The sequence below is a fragment of the Canis lupus genome, chromosome 20, assembly GCF_003254725.2.
Source record: "Canis lupus dingo isolate Sandy chromosome 20, ASM325472v2, whole genome shotgun sequence".
NCBI lineage: Eukaryota > Metazoa > Chordata > Mammalia > Carnivora > Canidae > Canis > Canis lupus.
Genome location: NC_064262.1, coordinates 28,790,070 through 28,809,247, shown reverse-complemented (window position 1 = coordinate 28,809,247; position 19,178 = coordinate 28,790,070). Strand labels below are relative to the sequence as shown.

Genomic DNA, 19,178 nt, shown 5'->3' with positions numbered 1-19,178 from the left:
CCAGGTCACCTACATGTTGCTAAGGTGTCCTTGGTCTGATGGTTATTATTATTAAGACATTGATATTCTTGACAATCTGGAAAATGCAAGTTATTTAAAAAGTATGTTTCTTACGTGTATCTCGGGCAGAAAGAGATAAGGTGCATTTTGAGAAATGAGAAACCCAGGTTTTTCAGTGTGAGTATATCAAAAACATATACTGTGTTTCTGCACAGTGTTTAGTGCAATCATTCAGAGCCATCCTTACCCAAAATGGGCAACCATGAAGCACGGATTCCCCGTGCCTGGAGTGGAGATTGAACCATGATCTGTCAAGAAAAGGATAGTGTGGAATGGGTCCTTGGTACTAGTCCTGGGAAGCTTTGGACTGCATGCTTTCTAAGTTTGCTTCCACACCGAAGGCTGTAATGACTTGACTAACAAGGAGCCAACTCTAAAAAGCTGGTAGAAATGTTTTCCCACTGTTAGGACCAAAAACTCTTATTTAGGGCTGTAGAGAGAGTTGTGAACAACCTGCCCAGCAATGGTCCCATGACGTGTCTTGATGGACATCCGTGAGAGGGTTATGGGCTCTAGCTTGAGCCTGTTCTTGACAGACTGACCATCTTCAAGTATGGTCGAAGCTGCACAATGATATTTTCCACAAATATATTGAGACTCTCATCATGACTATTTCTGGCTTAATGGAAACAGAGATGCAGCTGCCTTTTCTATCTGTGTAGGCGGATGGCCATCCTTCTAAATAGGACCTGGTCATTTTACCCTTTCTGTCAGGTAGCTTCAGTTGTATCGAGCCCAAAGGATTGTATCTCTGTTTTATTTTATAGGTGGATATTTTGAAATAAGAAAATCTGGGCAGTCCAGGTGGCTCAGCGGTTTAGCGCCACCTTCAGTCCAGGGCGTGACCCTGGAGACATGGGCTGGAGTCCCAAGTCAGGCTCCCTGCGTGGAGCCTGCTTCTCCCTCTGCCTGTGTCTCTGCCTCTCTCTTTCTCTCTGTGTCTCTCACGAGAAAACAAATAAAATCATTAAAAAAAAATCGGAAGAATGAAAAATAATTTTGATCTACATTTAGCAAGCTCAATATATTAGTAACATTTTCTTGTCTGAGTGCTATTTTTCTTTAGTATTTTGAATGCTAGTTTCTTTTGAATAAGCTCTGCAATGCATTTCTGTCATTTTACCTGTAATCAAGTGCCTGTGGTCATAACTTTTGAAAACTGGAAGAAACAGAACTATTTAAATATAACAATTATTTGAGGGAAAGGCAGTGTGTGCACCAGTGTGTATGCGTGCATGTGTGTGTGTCCTGCAGCAACACATGGTAAGAGTAGAGAAAGTCGAGCAAGTGAAATCTATTTATCTAGGTCACTTTCTTGTTTTTGAGTAAGTTTAATAAAAACATTACAAAAAGATCATTCTTTAGTTGGAAAAAAATCCCAAAAGGAAAATGAATCTCTGCTTCTTCACTAGTACTCAGATAAAATCTTGTACTTTCTCTTCACCAGTAGGAAGTATAGGGAGACTCATTCTTCTTGGCACATAAAAGCACGTCCCCAAGCTCTTTTTACCCTTCATTTTGTGCTGGCCATTCTGTGAATCTGTCAGAGCATCCACATTCTGTTTACATATCAGCTAATAAAACATGTGGTTTCAAAGAATCGTAATTTAGTTTGTTTTAGTTGGCACTTACAAATACCTCCACATGCTCTAAAAGGCATGTAATGTTTACCATGAATTGAATAGATCACAATCACAGTCACTAACCAATAGCACAGTCTGGGAGAGCAAAAGGCTACTTGAGAAAAAATATCTACATAAAACATTCCCAGGTTATTATTTACAACTATTAATCCTTCACTAATTTTCAGATCTTTAAATGACTGCAATCCAAGAGTTCAAATTTTATATTTTTAATCGTTAGAAGGAGTCCCCAACAAAACCTTCCTTGACTAACACTTCCAATTGTAAAATAATTTTGATTCTACCTCCATGTCTGATGGTATTAAGAATATTTAATACTTCAAGAGGGATAGCAGTTACTTGCTTGAAGAATTTAACAGATTATAAAATGACATTAGTAATGTTATCACAGAGCTTCATGACACTTCTCAGACATCGAGTAAGGACACTTTAAAAAATTAGTTTTACAGATGAAAAAAGAGTTCACAGAGTTTCAAAGTCTTGCCTTCTGGCCGGTGAGTGGAGGGCAAGGCCCTAACTGTAGAGCCCTTTAAGAAACAGTGATAGATACCCATCATTTCCTGCCACGTGGCTGGTAGTAGCAGTATCTGCGTTTAAATGCAAGTAAGTAAAAGCTATTTCAAGATCATTTCTATTTTTAAAATGTGAATATTACTCATTTGAAACTTATTCCTTTTCTCAGATATTTTCTACAGCACCACCGTCTTAATTATAATGAGCATTAAAAAAAATACACTCGCTTATTCATGCTTTGTGATTAAGGGACCCAGTTTCATTTTCATGAGTTAAAAGTCAGCAGGGCCATAGGAAGAGATGGTATAAGCCTGAAAATAGCAAGCTAAAGTTTAGATTTCTTGGTGCTTGCAAATGAAGAGCAACTGCCTGTTAACCTGCTCTCGGTAGGTAAGTGAAGAAACTTCTTCCATGGCTTGGACGTGGCGTAGGGGGTGGTGACTAAAAGAGCTGTATTTGCACTGATTTCTTTATCAGTTAGAATCATGCAGTATAATATTAGAGAAAGAATCTCAATCCAGAAAACTTCTTAGAGATAGGGTACAGGTCAAGTCAAATAAATCAAGGAAAAGGGTTTTGAATATCTGTTCTGGAGTGTCTCCAAGTGTGCTGTACATACCCCCATTTTGCTTCTTACTGGTTGCTTTTTCCCAAAGATGGAAAGGATTTGAAAGAACAAAATGCTTTTCTTACATAAAAGGGAAAAAAAGAATCTAACAGGGCAAAGCTAGTGATACCAGGTTTTATTGGAGCTTTTCAAACCATACTAGAAAATTCTCTCCACCTAGGAGCCTTCTATGTCTCTAGAAAGGCAAACCTGAGACTGACCCTCTGGCAGCCCTGAGTCACAGCCCTCCCCCTTGCTGGGGAACGGAGGTGGTACTGAATCTGCCAGACATTTTCAAATAGGATCTAAGATTTGCTAAGCAATTGTGGAAATTGCCAGATTCACACCCTACAGGATTTCCTGTCATTGGTCCTACAGGATAGATATCCCACTGAAAAAAAAAAAGTAGTTAAATACATTTAGGAAGCTCCAGGTGAAGCAGAGTTAAATGAGGGTCTATATTACTATGTTCTCAGAGTTTTCAAATCTGTTGTTGTGCTTTGTGGTTCTCTAGGAGATATGAGTGTGGGGTGGATGAGTAGGGGATACAGAATTTTCTAAACAAATCTGGCCATACAGTAGTCCTTTTCTTGAGGTGTGTCTCAAAAGCCTAGGCCAGAAAATGGCAACTATAGCCCACAGGACAGTCTCCTGTTTTTGAAAATAAAGTTTTATGCAACACAGCCACGCTTGTTCATTTGCCTTTTGTCTGTTTTTGATTTTTCACTACAACAGTAGAGCTGAGTAGTTGTGATAGAGATGGTGCAGCTTGAAAGACCTTAATATTCACTATCTGACCTTTTATAGAAAAAGTGTGCTGACCCCTTGCATAGACCGCTATGGAACACGCTGTGAGAAACATTAATTCCTAGGGATATCACCACTAGAGTAAGATACACAGTGCAAACATCACAGCCAGGTTTATATCCCTTATTTCTTGTTTACCTTGTGCAATAAAACAAAGATTTCATTTCATAAAACATTTCTCAACCTCCACCCGCCTCCCCTGCTTTGGACAAGGACGGTACGAGCATCACAGTTGGAAACAGGTAGTGTTTGCTCCCTGTCCATGCTAACAATAAAAACTGTAAGACACCGTTATTCCATCTCTGTATGACTTGCCAGCCATTTGCACCCAAACTCCGATGGTATCAAAAAAGGTTTCCTTACTTGACTGGTTCCCATGACTCCCGCTCAAAGCCCCTGTGAATGGATTGTGCGATTGAGGACTCCATCAAATCCACATATCTAACCACAAGTGGGGCAAACAGGTCTTGCAGGTGTTTGTGAAATTTTCCATTGCACAAATTATCTAGAACAGATAAGCAAAAGCTTGGTAAGAACCCACACTTGCTTTATCAGCATCCACTATACATATAGAAAGGACTGTCTTCTATATTAAATTATACTTCTTATGGAGGATGTAAAAAAAGGGGGAGTCTAAAAGTACATGAACAGCATTGAAGCTCACAATTAGATCTGTCTGGAAGGAAAGTGGAATTCAAAAATATTTCATCCATTTGTTTCATTCTTCTAAAAAGGAAAATTAATCAATGCTCCTTTAAAAAAAACAGTAAAAACAATAATTGACAACTCCTTTTTAGGTTTTCCTTGTAAACCCACTCCCCTTCCTCCCATGACATTAGCAGATAGAAAGAACATTCTGTACCCCTCCCCTCCTTCATCACTCTTCTTGGAAGGAAGGCCTATTTTATGGGTATGTGTTGCTGTAAGATACTGAAGCACTTGGGGTGTTATTTAGCTAGAAATTGTTTTTCATCTAGAAAACATCTTTCAATAAAAATTTCAAAATGTGAAGAGGTTACGTTAATTAGCTTGTTCAAAAGCAAATAAAACACACAGGCAGGAGTACCGCTTATCACACTGCTTGTGGGTTCTTCTGCTTAGTTAAGAGAGGGCTTCGGTGCAACAGGACGTGTGTTGGAAGAAAGAGAATGGCCATCAGCTATAAGTTTGTTTTTTTTTTTAAAGCAACAAGGAAACTATGAGGAGGTTTCACTAGCCTGTAGTCTGCCTGGGACAAAATCATTTTAGTGATCTGTTTATCTGCACACTACTTAGGAAAGCCCACTAAGTCAAAGATAATACATACAGTCGGTACGGAGAAAATCATTCAGCAGCTGAAACAGTGGAAAACTGTCCCATGTGTCTGGAGGCTGCACCTCTAATGCTGCATCCATATCCACTGCAAAAAGCGACAGGAACGTCTCGGCATGCTCCACCATCAAGTCTGACCACCACGCAAAGGCCTTTGAAATGTGGCAGAAAAACAACAGACAAAGAGGTAATAAGCTTCTCCCTCTGACCTAAGATGTGAAGTCAAGCCCTCACCGGTCAAGATTAACTGTGCATCAGCAGGGTTTGGTAATTTTATTGTAAAAAGAACAGCATTTTTGATACAATTGGGCCTCTCAGTGTCCTAAGGCCATGCTTTTCATCGTTCCAGGCCTGCCTCAGAAAGTCTTGATTCTGACCTGCTGGTCGAGGATGCAGCTGCAGAAATGACAGACGTGGAACTTCTGTTCAATTTACAATAATCCAGTATGTTTTGAGTCATGCTCTTTATTACCGTTGTTGGCTGGCTCTTGCTCTAAGGTATAAGAATTTGGGAGTTTCTTCACTGTGTTTATGGGTTTTCTGCTGGTCTAACTTGAAAATTTGCAATTGTGGTTCACTTATATCTACATATCTGGGCTTAATGGTCTATAGTCTCATACAAGCTCAGCAACTCATATATCTCTACACATTGGTCATGTTACTCCTATTTCTCACCATGTCACCAAACTTTTGAGTCAAAATCTCTTTAAGCAGGGAGCCTCTGGTTTTGCATTCTGTTTGTAGGAAAGGTCAGGTGTAAGCTAGAAAACACTCAGTAAGATTGGGACTTACTTTTCTGGGGGTTGGACACATATGTACATTGAAAACCAAAAAATATCAGTGAAGTAACTCATTTTCATGCACGTGGGTCCTTAGAAATCATTGTGCAGGGTCTCAGGGGCAACATTCACATCGGACTGGGCCAGATGTGAATGCCATTCAAAGGCACGCATGCATGTTGACTAATCATTTCTGGCAGGGAGCATGCAGAATGAGTGGCGGTGTCAACAGGCCCCCCCCCCTTTTTTTTCTGATTTCAAAGAGAGCAGAGAAACAAAAACAAATTGCCAGCCCCTTTGTGTCCCCCATCCCCCCCACCCGATGCCGTAAAGTATTTACATTGGAAACACTTTCCGGAGCATTCACCAAAAAAAAAGATGGGAAGGCGATTGGAAACATGAAAGATGATTATGGAAATAATTCCATAAATGAAAGAGTTTGTTCAATGGCCAAGCTCTTCTGTGATTTATTCGTTATTTGGGGGGATATTCTAACAGCCACTAGGAGGCAGAATCAGGGGTCCACCTCTCTTCTTTCATGATCTTTCATTTTACTTACTTCTCCTTTATCAACATGTGGCTGGTTTGCAAATTAAATGGAAAAAATCAAGTCATGGACCATTCTGCAAGGTCAGCTTGGCTGGAAATAGACACCTGCTTTTTCCATTTTAATTTACAGTAAAACCTCACTGATTCAGAGTAGTGAGAGAAGAGGGATGTTCATTTGTCAGCAAAAAACCTAAGTTATGGGGTTTTCTAAAAAGAGGTAGCATTTTATTGTTTTCAAATGCAGTCTGTAATTGGGCACCAAAGTAAATGGTATTTCCTGATTACCACACAAATATATCACAAATGTAGAAGCTTTTTAGAGAAACTTCTAATAATTGTAGACAAATTGATCTATAAAATGAAGTCAAAGAGATAGAAGCTTTAACTTCAGTGGGCCTGGGATGAAATCTGTGAGAAAGGCTTTAGAATTTCCAGAGAAAGTTGAGATCATGTCAAATGTCCTACTTAAGAAACACTATAAGAGCCACATCTGCAGTTGAATTGTCACAAGCATTTAAGTCTGAATTGATGAGGTTTTATTGTAGTTTTACTACACTGGCATGAGAGCCCTGGGGTTTGGGGCTGGCTCCACTGACCATTTGGCTATATCTGGCAGAGGAAGAAATCCTCCACCTCACACCCAGAGCTCTCCCAGCCACCTGTCTTCTAGGCAGAGACCTTCTAAATATTGGGACTTACTGGAGTCCCACTCCCACCCCCAACCCTATATATAGGAGTGATGACTCTCATCCATCCTGATGCAGGATATTTGCAAAATTCACAAAAGCACACCAAATGTTGGTTGCTGGTACTTATTCTTTTGTTATTTGATTAACTTTACATCTTCAGGGTGAGTCCAAGTAAACAGTTACTGGGGAGACTGAGTTGCCTTCCCAGACATGATTTTGCTCTAGGATGACAGAAAACAAAACAAAACAAAACACAGAACAAAAAAACCAATCCTAAATGTCTGAAATTAAAAATATCTTTGCCCAACCTTATACCTGGTTATTACCAGGTTTATTTACAAGTTGCAAACCAGAGGCCCTAAGAAGCACCCACTTGTACTAGCTACAGAGAACTTAGTCCTTCTTTAGAATTTAATAAAATTGAGCAATTGTCTATAGTTGTTGCATTAATAGTCATGTAGATAGGCAGCCTTACAAAGAACAATGACTACTGTGATGTGAATTATCACTTTAGAAGTCTGGCAGAGAAGCTTAGGATTCTAGAACGAAGACAATTTAAATATAGAAGTTGTAGGAGAAATGAAGACCAAATCTATTTCTGAACGCCCAAGGTCATTCCTCCAGAACTTCATCATCAAGCCTGACTCTCTGAGAAGGAGAAAAAGATTCTGGCAAGGACAATAACAACCAAAAAACCATTATCATAATTTCAATCAGATAAAAAGAATCTGTGTGACTGGGTTGAGCAAGGCAAGCTTTAAAATTATAACAAAACAAAATAAAAAACCCCACCCAAACCCAACAACTATATTTATTTAATGCTTGCTCATACAGGTGAATGCTATTTTTGTACATGAGTTAACTCAGGGTTTGTGGGCATCTAAAGTCTTTGGAAATCTTTTCCAAAGACAATAGGGAGGTGTACTTTGGCTTCTAAATACTTACCCGTAGCGTTTCATTATTTAAAGGCAAAGATGTATACTTTAGGAATACAGTCCACCACACTGAACACATTGTATATTCTGTACACAAACTACATGTATATATGTACCCCTTTGTATACCACAATACATATATACATATACATACGTATACATAGAGAGAGAGATTGGAAAGGTGGAGCGATGATACATGAAGGCATAATTCGTGTGTGCACATGTGTGTGTGAATAATGTAGGCTCTCAGAGCAGAATTAAGCTGAAATTAGAGATAAATAGGACAACTGTTACTGTATCATGCATGAGTATATGTGCGATGCATTTCTAGCTGATGAGAACGTTTTCTCTTGGGGCATTTAATTACTTTGTATTGGAATTTAAAATGGTACCAAGGATCATTATTTTTTTGGTGGGGGAAGCAAGTCTACTTGTCATTTTCATTTGTGTGGTGCCACCAAACAGCACGGCTCTACAGCCAAGACCCATGCTTAGGATTTAGTGATTTTTGAGAGTTTATTAAGCACTCAAAATATACAGTGAGTACTGGTTAGTAGAAAAAAAATCTTCGTACTTCATTCTTTGGGCAGCAAAACCTCATCTTAAATGTACCAGGGCAAATTCTACTTCTCTAGCTGTAGCCCAGGAGCTCTTGACCTAACTATACCTTGAAATCAGCTGAGCAGCTTTTAAAAATTACTAATAGGCGGCTCCTCCCATGAGATTCTGATTAATTGAGCTGGGGTAAGGCCCTGGCATCAGTAATTTTTGAGAGCTTTCCAGGTGATTGCAATCTGTAAGTGAATGCTGAGAACAAAGGGTGGTACCTTTCTGGACCACTCCATCTTGAAATGAACCCTGTCTTCTTTCAACACGTTCTGTCTGTACCACCCATTTGGTACTTTTCACATAGGTTTTGTCCTTTTCATGATCACATATTCATATATTTTGTTCCTTAGCAGCCAAGCTTTGTTGAGAACTTACTATATGCCAGGCATAACAGACGATGCTTTACTCAATGTGGCCTTCCATCCCAACAATGACCATCTGAGGTAGATTCTATTGTTATCTCCCACTTACAGGATGGGACAGGTTAAGTAACCAGGTTGAGATCAGAAAGCAATGAGGAGGTAAAGCTGGGAATTCAAACTCAAGCTTCTCTGGCACAGAACCCGAGCTCCTGGCCACTCTGCACCATATTGTTTGAAGCCCAAGACTACTTTATGTCTCCTTGGCCTTCCCAAAAGCACTGAGGTAGTAGCCTCAGTGCTCAGTAGATAGGTGGCTTTTGATTAATGAAATTTTTGTGACTGGGTGAAATTACTAATTCAGGAAATAATCTTGCACATTTATCAAAAACCAAATTGAGCCTCCAAATTCAAAGTATGCTGAAATTTTCAGTTTTAGCTCTCAAAGTCAGTAAAGGAAAGTAAAATTGAATTTATTTCTACTCTATTTATTTACCCTGGATGGGTTTTGGATGGGTAAGACTAAAATATTTTCACGATGATGGTTATTAGGGTAATTTAAGAGGATGATTAGCACTCAGTGAAAAAAGGGCTTTGTTGTTGAAAAGTAAAAAAAATAGAAGTCTTCTTTGGAATATCAACTTCTCTTTGGTACCTCTTTTGAGTAATTTGGGAAAATATCCATCCTTTCTTAGCCTGTAGCAGCCTCAGAGAATAACGTGGTTACAAACCAAGCATGCCTGTCATTTTTCTTCTTTTACTTAAAAGCACAGCAGCCCAGCTGTGACTTAGGAAAATATCTTCTTCATATCCATGTCTTCAGAAACATGTAGATTTGGTTCAGCATCATGGGAAAAGCCTCAACATCCAAGTCAGGGGAGGGCCTCTGGAGATGTTTGGGTGGACACCCGGAAAGAACATACTTACCGTCACTTAAACCTCAAAGGCCCCCCCCACATCTGAAAGGGACATCCTACAGGATGCAGTTGAAAAAAAATTCTAGCCCAACTTAATTTTATGTCTGGAGGTATGTCCTAGTTTCCATATTTGGAGGGTGTTGATCTGGCCCCTCTTGTCATTCCTGGTGTGCACTGCTGGGTGCTGTAGGAGTCAGTTACGCTCACCTCAAGGGGTCTTCACCCCATCCTCAGAGGGTTTTGAAGGGAAATCATGATTCTTTGGCACTCTCTCTATATATAAATACTGTATATATGATTCACATACAGACAGTTGTAGAAGAAGATTAGTATCACTCTGGCCAGCTACTGGTTACGACGGTTGGGTACTCATCTGCTGTGAGAAAGGTAAGTACAGACGGACATAGGAAACTAAGACAGGCTAAGGACAGAATCCAGGCAGGTGGGAGGCGCGTGTCGGGATGTAACTGCAGTTGTTGTTAGGTAGGTATATCAATCAATTGCTTCATGCACGCACAAGAGAACCCCCACATTTACCCTGCCGTGGAGGGCCACCATTTCACAAGCAGTCCACTGGAGGTTGCTGTTACATTCCTTGGGTCAGTGTTAGAAAGCAGGAGCACCCAGGAAAAGTCCCAGTAGAAGACATGGTACTGAAAGGGCATGCACAGACTATGACAGCAGGTGGCTGGCTCATTCGGTTTAGTCACATACCTCTTTTCCCTGCCACGATCAGCCATGATTGAGTGGAACAGTAGAAAAACAGGGAGGAAATTTAAATATGCAATCAGGCATTAGTCGGGACGATTGGATTTATGGTGTATTATATATTATTTAACTATACTGTCAATTCTCATTTATCATGGGAATGATCATTTTAAGTGCTTGAGAAATTGCTTTTATGGAATGCCTTGTTTCCCCTTTTGCTGTAGAATGGAATGGAGAGGAAGAGTGAAAATTAGTGCAATTTTCCGAAAGGTTATTTTTAAGAGCAATGATTTTAAATCTTAGTTTTGAAACAAGAAGTGATAAAAATATTTTGACCATAATGGAGTCTTAGGATCTTTTTTTTTTTTTCTTTTTTTGGAAGGGTTGGGTTGTTTAGGTCCTTATAGGTTTGGGATTTGATTAGCCTTGCAATCCCTTAGTTTACAATAATTATCAAAATGATCATTTTGACAGTGGCTCATAAGAAAAAAAAGGAAAAAGTAAGCTGTATCTATTTAGATGTATGTTGGCGAATCGACAGGTTGAACAACACAGAATAATTCACTTCTGTTACTACGTTTAGCAACCTAGGTCATCCGAGATTAACAGATGAAGACTTTGGTGCAAGCAGAGAGTAAGTTACAGAGATAAATTCAAAAACATGGCCTGTGATCCACACACCAAATAAAAGAAATAAAAACAACAGTGGCAGCAACAATGACAACCACAGAAGACCAAAAGGTATTTTGTGTATTCTGGATGATAACCATATGCTGCTTGAGTAAATTATCTTTAAAATATACTCACCTCTTTTGCTGGTTGCTAGAAACATCTGAAAAGTTAAGCTGAAATGGAGAACATGCTACCACTTTTTGCTTGCTTTTAACAACCTTCCCAAGGCTTCTCTTTGCAACACTTCCACTTTCCTTCTCTTTGCAAGGCCAGTTAAAAGAAAATGGGTGTTAAGGCATCTTGTTCATGTCGCTGGTAGGATCAGTTCTGCACTTTCCAGCTAAGGGACACCCAAAGAGACATTTATTTTCCCGCCATGCCTGCTCACCTCTGCGTGGTGCTCCTCATTCTGTTGGAGAACCTCAATGACTAGTTCAGCAAGGCGGATTGTGTCCTCGAGCTTTTTGGCAGGAGTGATTAAGCGGCCTACATTTTCTGTGGTACAAGAATTTGTGTTAAAATTCAGCGAAAGCCTCAGGCTAGGTTTGTGGCCATTAGAACTAGTGGATAAGAAATGTCAAATAGTTACCAATTTTTTTTTTTAAGTTTCATGCAAATGTTAAGTGCCACATAATTAGTAGTGAGCAAACCATAAAGCCATTTTGTTATTATCACCATCGTCATTAGAATACATATTAAGAAAAAGCAGTGCTCCAGCTTCAAATTTGCATATTAAGCTACATTAAGTTTATGACAGCCCATTTCAAATTTAGTGACATTTTGTACACACGTTCTTTAAAGACAGCATAAATGTACTATCTTATATCACTCTCTAGACCGTGTTCGTGCTACCTGAAGTGGGAAGCTTACTCTTGATTGCTGTGACATTTGTTCCCTGGATTTGTCCCTGGATATTTGATACTATAGCATTGTTTTTCATTACAGGTCTGCATGTTTAACAGGTATGGGAATGTTCATTTTGAACAAGCAGAATCAAAGGTCTGGCTGTTTTAAGTTGTCCAGGGAGGAGATTGAAAGTTAAGGGACATTCCTGGGCCATTAGGTAGAAGGTGGGATAGAATCAGTAAAAGGGTGTTGGGAGTAGATTACTGGATGAACTGGTGGAAGCTTGTGCCACCTGTTGGTACAATTGAAATTTTATCAGGGGGGTGGCAACAATGGACTCAAAAATATTTCTTTGAAAAAAAAAGTCTTTGTTTTTATTGTGTTGAAAGCATTTGTGTTTTTATCTGACTCAAGAATAAATAGAACCCTGGTTGATTTTGAGTCTTTTGTAGAGGTGAAATCATGGTTTGCTAAGGTCATTATGTTACCAAAAATTAAACATTTTTTTCCAGGAGGGTAAGCAGTAATATTTAAAATACAAAGGTTTCCCTAGCCAATCAAATCGCTTGAATTTAATCAGTCTGCACTCATAGGAGATCTTCCATTTCATGTTGAAACTTTCAAACCTTGAAGCCTCAGAGTCCTTTGGAACACACAGAGTATAATGGCAATACGGATCCGTTAGTGTGATTCCACAGGCAGGTATATGTGTGCACAAAAAAGAGTGCCAGAACGTATTTTTATCTCCTCATCTAAAGCAGATGTATTTTGGCTTCAGGGTTTTTCTAGCTAAAGGAAATTATTCAATACTTCACAGGAAGATTTTGTTGTTGTTTGTGTTGTTGTTTTGGAGTGGGAAGGGTTTAAACAAAGTTATGAGTGACTGTTAATTTACAAAAGAAACTTAAGAGAGCCATATAATGTTCCTTTGTACATTTGTTACACAGGCGATGAACATGTCAGATGATTAGTAATTTGGGATTTAATAATGAAAGACAAATTCAGTGAAACACTATGCAAAGAGAGTTGTAGCCAATGGAAGCTAAGAATGGTAAGATGGGGTTGTCAAGGTACTTCAAGTTTCAGTCCAACAAGGTCTGATGACTGGTGTGAAAGTGGGTTTTCTGGATTCAGGCCAATGGAACGCTATATTGTCTCTACCATGCACAGGTGGAAATGTGGCTGGATATGGTTAGGGCATGAAGGTGGGAGTGCTGGGGAACATAAATATACAGATGAGGCAGGGAATGTCCAATGCTCAGAGGAAGGAAATATGCAGAGTTTAGGGTCAATAGCTCATTGCCTGGTCCAGAGCAATAAATATGTAGAGAGAGAATGAGCGACAAGATTGACTTCTGCACTTTTGGGGCACCTGGCTTATGTATAATTTCATAAATGGGCTATCATAATTTCATCAGGAGACTTTCAGGCATTTCTACAAACATACTGTGTATATATGTTTGAGTAATATGTGTAGAATGAGGTATTTGCATTTTGATAGTAAATATGCATAAGCTACTATTTTTTATTAGTTGGTATTCACATTTACACATCAATTTGCAAATTCCTCATCCTATGCTTATTACCCATTCGACACATACACCCACATACACACATCACACACTTACATACATTTTCTAGTAACCAGACAAGCCTGCACATTAATACAAATCTGCAGGAAATCCCACTTGGGGCACATCTTTGAAATCTCTAGCTTTAAGAATAAAGAACATTGTCCTTTGCATGGAATACTCACCAAATCTAGGGGAATTCTAACTGCATATGACATATGATATAGACAGGAAGTAATTCCCACCAATATTTTTATTTACTTGCATTTAAAAGCTGTGAATGATATTTATGTTTGGAGAAATCCAAGATGTTTAAGCTGGGACCACCTGAAGATTTGTTTTAATATGCAGTACTCTTAGATTGACTACAATATATATTGATAGATACACATAAAGTGTATATGTGCACGCAGCCATTCTATAAGTGTGTGCACATGTACACAGATATGTGTATGCCTGATGTATATATACAAACAGTATGTTTAATAAAACCTTTTGTAATTTTACTTTAACATGAAACTATTAAAATAAGCAGGTTAAAGACCCTTTAATCTAGGATGCTTGATCTTCCAATTAACCCATGTAGCAGACTTTCATTTACTATTAATTAGCTGCAATTCCATTATCTGTAGATCAAGCCACTTTATTGAGACATGACACTATTTTCTTCTTCATTTGCATATCTAACTGACTAGCTAAATGGCAAAAACCATACTAAAAACAACTTTTCTAAAATGTTGTCTTTAAAGAAAATATTGTGCAAAATCCTCTAGCATGTCCTCCCCCCCATCAGAGGTCAAGGAGAAATTTGTGCTTAGACTTGATTTTTTTTGTCACTTCCGCTGTCTTGAAATGGATTGCAACATTCCTATCACCCAATCTCATACTAGCTGGAGCACTGAAGAAGAGGGGAACAAAAGCTACAATATACTTAGTAAACATTTCATACACAGAATTGAAGCTCATAACATATAAAAAAATAGTCATGCAAAATGTTATGCAACAACAATGTTATTTTGTGCTGACATTGAGATTTGAAAATGTTGCATATGTCAGACATAGCTGGACAAAAAAATGTGGACATTTGGAAATAAATGCTCTCTTTCGACTGTCTCAAAACCTACAGTGTCAAACTTGAGAGCCTGAGCCTCAGCTTAGTGTTCCAAACTGAAACAAAATTTCAAGAAGAAAAATGAACAGAAAAGCAAACGAAGCTAGAAAGCTGCTGAATAAAGTAACCGTAGAAGTTTACAGTACTTGGTTTTGGCCTAGGCATGCCTTTGAGCCTCTGATAAAACATGCTGGTCTGCTTTTGGGTGGGTGGAGGAGGCCCAGGAGGTGACGGGGGAGCTGCTCGGGTAGGTGAGGAGAGACAGTAAAAAAGGAAAGAGACAAGGTGACTTTCACAAAGGTGACAAGTAAGATGACGAACTCTGAAAAGAACAACCAAACAAGCAACAGTGATGAGACACAAACCGAGAGCTGCCGCTTTCTTGGAGTTACCGCAATACTACAGAGGTGTGACATTGTGTGACAAGGGACGGGACTCTTACCAGCGTCACCAGTACCGCCCTACCGAGACACTCAAGAGGCTGAATGCAAACACTGGATGCCTTTATCCAGATGGATACACATGAATGATGGTGGCAGCATCATCGACAGAAAGAAGATACACTTTGGTTCAATGAAGAACGCCTCTATGTTAATAGCTGCTTCCTCTTCCCAATGATTAGACTTGATGGATTCATAGCCAGAAGATCTGGCTCCTCACCCTCAATATGCTACTTAACTTTCTTACATAACCTTTTTTACCTTCTTTTTAAGCTCCTTGTGCTTCAGATTCCTCAGCTATGAAGTGAGACTATTAATATCTTTTTTTATATACCTTGTGGGGCTGATGTTAAGAGCAAATAAAATAATGCCCGGACAGATCTCTGTAAAGCCTAGGGTGTCTACAAACGTTCACTGTTGTCTCCAATGCTGGGAGAAAGCAGGAATTAATTGCTTTACAAAAGCAGATGAAGGGCCATTATTAGTTCAAGTGAGCTAGGGAATATTCTTGCTCCCTTTGTGGAATTTCAACATGTCAAAATCTGTCATTTTGGGGAAAAATGTGTGGTATCTGATTGTTTCCAGCTCATTTAATTATTTTCAATTTGGAATTCTCGTGGCTTTTATATTGTGGGTTGAATCATATATAAAAACTTGCCAGCTTATCAAATATGTTACTTGCTATTCCAAATGTTAGAATACTGTAATCAGCACTTGACCCATCTGTCATGTGGTTTACGATATCAGCACAGCAAACATCCTATAACAATAGCCTCTCCTTCAATACAGACACGGAGCACTATCAGCTTCTACAATTCTCTCTCTCTAATGAGTGTCTCATTAACCTTAGACCTGCTCCTTTTTAATAGTTCCTCATTTATAAAGCAATCTGTATGGTGAGGGGGACATGCTACATTGCCAAGTTTGCTTCTGGGTTTGCTTGAATTTTCAACTGGGAAAATGAATTTTACTGCAGGCTGATAGGAAATGGAATTCTAGCAACATTAATAAAAATACAAGAATTAAGGACAAATATAATATTCTGGTAAAACTATCGATTGAAAGCAGAAGTTGATGAGGTCTTTTGCTTGTGGGACTACCTCAGTGTTTTGAGTGCAGGACTAAAAAATATTATCTACCAGTCTCCTCTTATTTAAATCTTTTGTTTGGAAAAGATTGTGAATAAGTAGAATTTGGAGAAATCAGTGTTGAATTAACATTATTTAGAGGAAGGCAACTACTCATCCTTTATAAAAAAAATTCTTCATATTTTAATATTCTGTTAAAAGCTGGTTTTCCACCTACAGCTAGCTGTGCTGAAAGTTAGGTACATCTCTGGTAATGCATTCTCATGGCTCTTTCAGCAAATGCATGTTACCTGAGCATGTAATTCTCATGGCAACTTCTTACTCATTCTCACCCAGATAGCTAGACCAGTGTAGAGAAACCCTTGACCTGGTGGTTTACAAAACAACGAAGTGTCCCCGGGCCAATCCATAACCCCCGAGGCAGCAGATACATATTTCAGCGGAGTGGGTCTTGATGAAAATTCGTAAAGGGATTCCCTCCTGCCAACTCCCTGTCCAGAATTCTGACAGTGAGGTTTGCCACCATAGAAAAACAAGCTCCCTCTTTTTTTCTCCTCACAGAGCAAAACAAAAACATCATACCTTGGTTTCCAACTTCATTTACCCAATTACCATTGCTCATGTTTACACAATTAAATCTGCTTGGCTTCCAGAGAGAGAGTTAAATGTGACTGCAGAAAAACAAAAAGAGAATTCCTCTGCATGCTCAGCTAAGCCAAGGAAGAGAAGCATCCAGGAGCGAGAGACACTCCAATTAGCCCTCAAATAACCTGACCATCTCTGCTTCCAGCGAGTGAATTGCCAGTCTCTGAAATATCATATGAGAGATGGATATGGTTGATGGAAAGCCCACTTACTACCAAGTTCCAACCTATTGACGTGTTGCTGAAGATGCCAGTGTTAGTGTTATGCTCTCACTGGAAAGAACCAGCCTGCAGCAATTTGTTACAATTTGGGAGTGGAGGGGACAAGAGCTGGGGTGGGAACAGAAAGTTAAGCAGATAGCCACATTCTACTTTCCAGAGTACACTGCCTCTCTAAAATGATGGCTCCATGGACCACACATGTAGTGCAAGGTTACAACTCAGCATGCCTTCTTCAGTGAAGTTATCCTTTATATACACTTGACGCCTTGCATCTTCATCACTGCCTTTCAGAAAATTTCATCTCTAGCACAGCACAAAGTATATGGTAATAAAGATGTGGATGAATCATGGATTGTTTTCTCTACTCTTTTCATGGTACCTATCTTTGTCTCTTCCCTATAAGGACATGGGTGGCATGGCCTATCTATTCTATCTCCAAAATGTCTCTTGATTTTCTCTTTCACTGTTTTAGGTCATGTGCCCACATTCTTGCTGAGGGGGTAGACATGCAATCCATCTCATCATCTCCACCTCAACTGTTGCTGAAGACTGCCAGCCACTTTTGGTCCCTTTCCTCCTCTGAAGTTCATTGTCTCTGCAGCAGGCATACGAGTGACCTTGTAAAGCACACATCTGAGCCTGTCATGCTCCTACTTATACACCTTTATGAGATCCCTTTATAACAAGAGTTATACCTTCATATGCCATAACAAGAGAGTGCCTTTTTAACAAAGGTCCACCTCCTCTGTTGATATCTCTACTTGAACACCCTTAAAGGCCCTTAAAAATAGCAAATTATATTCAATGTCAGTCTCTCCCAATGCCCAATGCATTTTGCATTTCTAGGGCCTAAAGCAGTGCCTGGCCCAGCAGGTCCTCAAATATTGGTGGAAGGAAATCCTCAGTGGATTCTACCCAATGCAGTACTTTCATGGAAAAGCAAATATTCTGTGGTTGCAATAGGCATATAAACTATATAGTAACTTTATCTGTTACTAAATGCTGCTCATTACTTAACAAATATATAACTTAAACTTCCAAACCAGAGAACAACTTTGGGTATCTTGATGCAATTGAAAATGATTTAAGATAATTTAAGATACTTTTTATTTAAATTACATTGTATCAACAAGAAAGAAATAATATCATTATAGTATGTTTCTTCTCCAATTTGGTATCTTTGTATCCCAAATCATGCTTTGCCCTTAAGACTGAACTATTGCACCTAAGAAAAATGAACTAAATTTTGGATGGATACAGGGTGGACATCTGTTATTCATGCAGGTACAGTAAACTTCCTCAGGAGAATTGCCTCTCTGCTCCAAATGGTTCTGATGGGAATATCAAGCAATAACTCCTACAAGTACAAGGGCAGTCATATGAGGCAAGCCAGGCCAACCACAGCACCCTGTGCCATCAGGGGAAATATGATTGGCTCAGGGATTAACATGTGACCCAAGCTGGGCCAATGAGGCCCTACTCTGGAATATTACACTACTGCCTGGAAAGGAAAATTATTTTTCCTCTAGGATTGTTTGCTAGGATAAAAGCCTGGTGCCTTCTCTACCCATGTTTCTCCCAACCCCCTTATCATGACTCCCAGTCACATTAAAGAAGCCTGTCAGCAGTTGGAGAGATCAAAACACACTAAAATTCTTTATCCTGTATCCATGCATTCCCAGCTATATGGTGCAAAGATCCCCTTTCCTTGATTAAGTTTTTTTGTGTTTTTGTTTTTGTTTTGTCACTGGCTATAGTAAGAATCTAGCTTTTAATTATTAAATATCCAAGCAGTCCCCAAATAAGCTTTCCTGTATATGACCACAAGCTCTCTGGGGCAGGATATTGGGACATCTGGAAGGATGATCAACAGAGGTAAATACTTTAGGAAGGACAGGAACACCCCAAAGAGTTCTTCCTGAGTCACTAGTCTTTGACTCCCAGGAGTCAAAGACATCTCGTCCTGGGAATGCATCAAAGACCCTGGCTTAGGTAAAATCTCCCGTGCTGCATTCCTGTAGCACCTTACATTTCCCTTTACCATAGTCAGCGGAATGTCATTACTTGTTTTACACTTGTGTTCTCTACCCTGTCATAA

The 19,178-nt window shown here is 39.3% G+C and overlaps 1 protein-coding gene and 1 long non-coding RNA gene across 12 annotated transcripts in view; one reads left to right on the top strand and one right to left on the bottom strand.

Moving 5' to 3' along the window:
* Positions 1-19,178, bottom strand: part of CADPS (calcium dependent secretion activator) — a 460,562-nt gene that overhangs the window by 90,801 nt on the left and 350,583 nt on the right. For 5 of the 9 annotated variants that reach the window (XM_035703542.2, XM_025456449.3, XM_035703534.2 and 2 more), the window contains 3 exons: positions 11,547-11,653; positions 4,937-5,093; positions 3,994-4,135 (listed from right to left, as the gene is read on the bottom strand). In XM_035703542.2, the coding sequence (XP_035559435.1) occupies positions 3,994-4,135; positions 4,937-5,093; positions 11,547-11,653 (406 nt within the window). Of the gene's footprint in view, positions 1-3,993; positions 4,136-4,936; positions 5,094-6,279; positions 6,301-11,546; positions 11,654-19,178 lie in introns of all 9 variants that reach the window. The other 4 variants (XM_049097818.1, XM_035703531.2, XM_049097817.1 and 1 more) reach the window with 1 other exon arrangement.
* Positions 7,502-17,430, top strand: LOC112666009 (uncharacterized). 3 transcript variants are annotated; one of them, XR_007404144.1, is made up of 3 exons: positions 7,502-7,792; positions 11,070-11,227; positions 16,868-17,430. It is a non-coding gene; the product is annotated as an uncharacterized LOC112666009 (long non-coding RNA). The 3 variants fall into 3 exon arrangements; XR_003140660.3 differs by having other exon boundaries at positions 16,776-17,430; XR_003140659.2 differs by lacking the exon at positions 7,502-7,792 and adding an exon at positions 10,081-10,165 and having other exon boundaries at positions 16,776-17,430.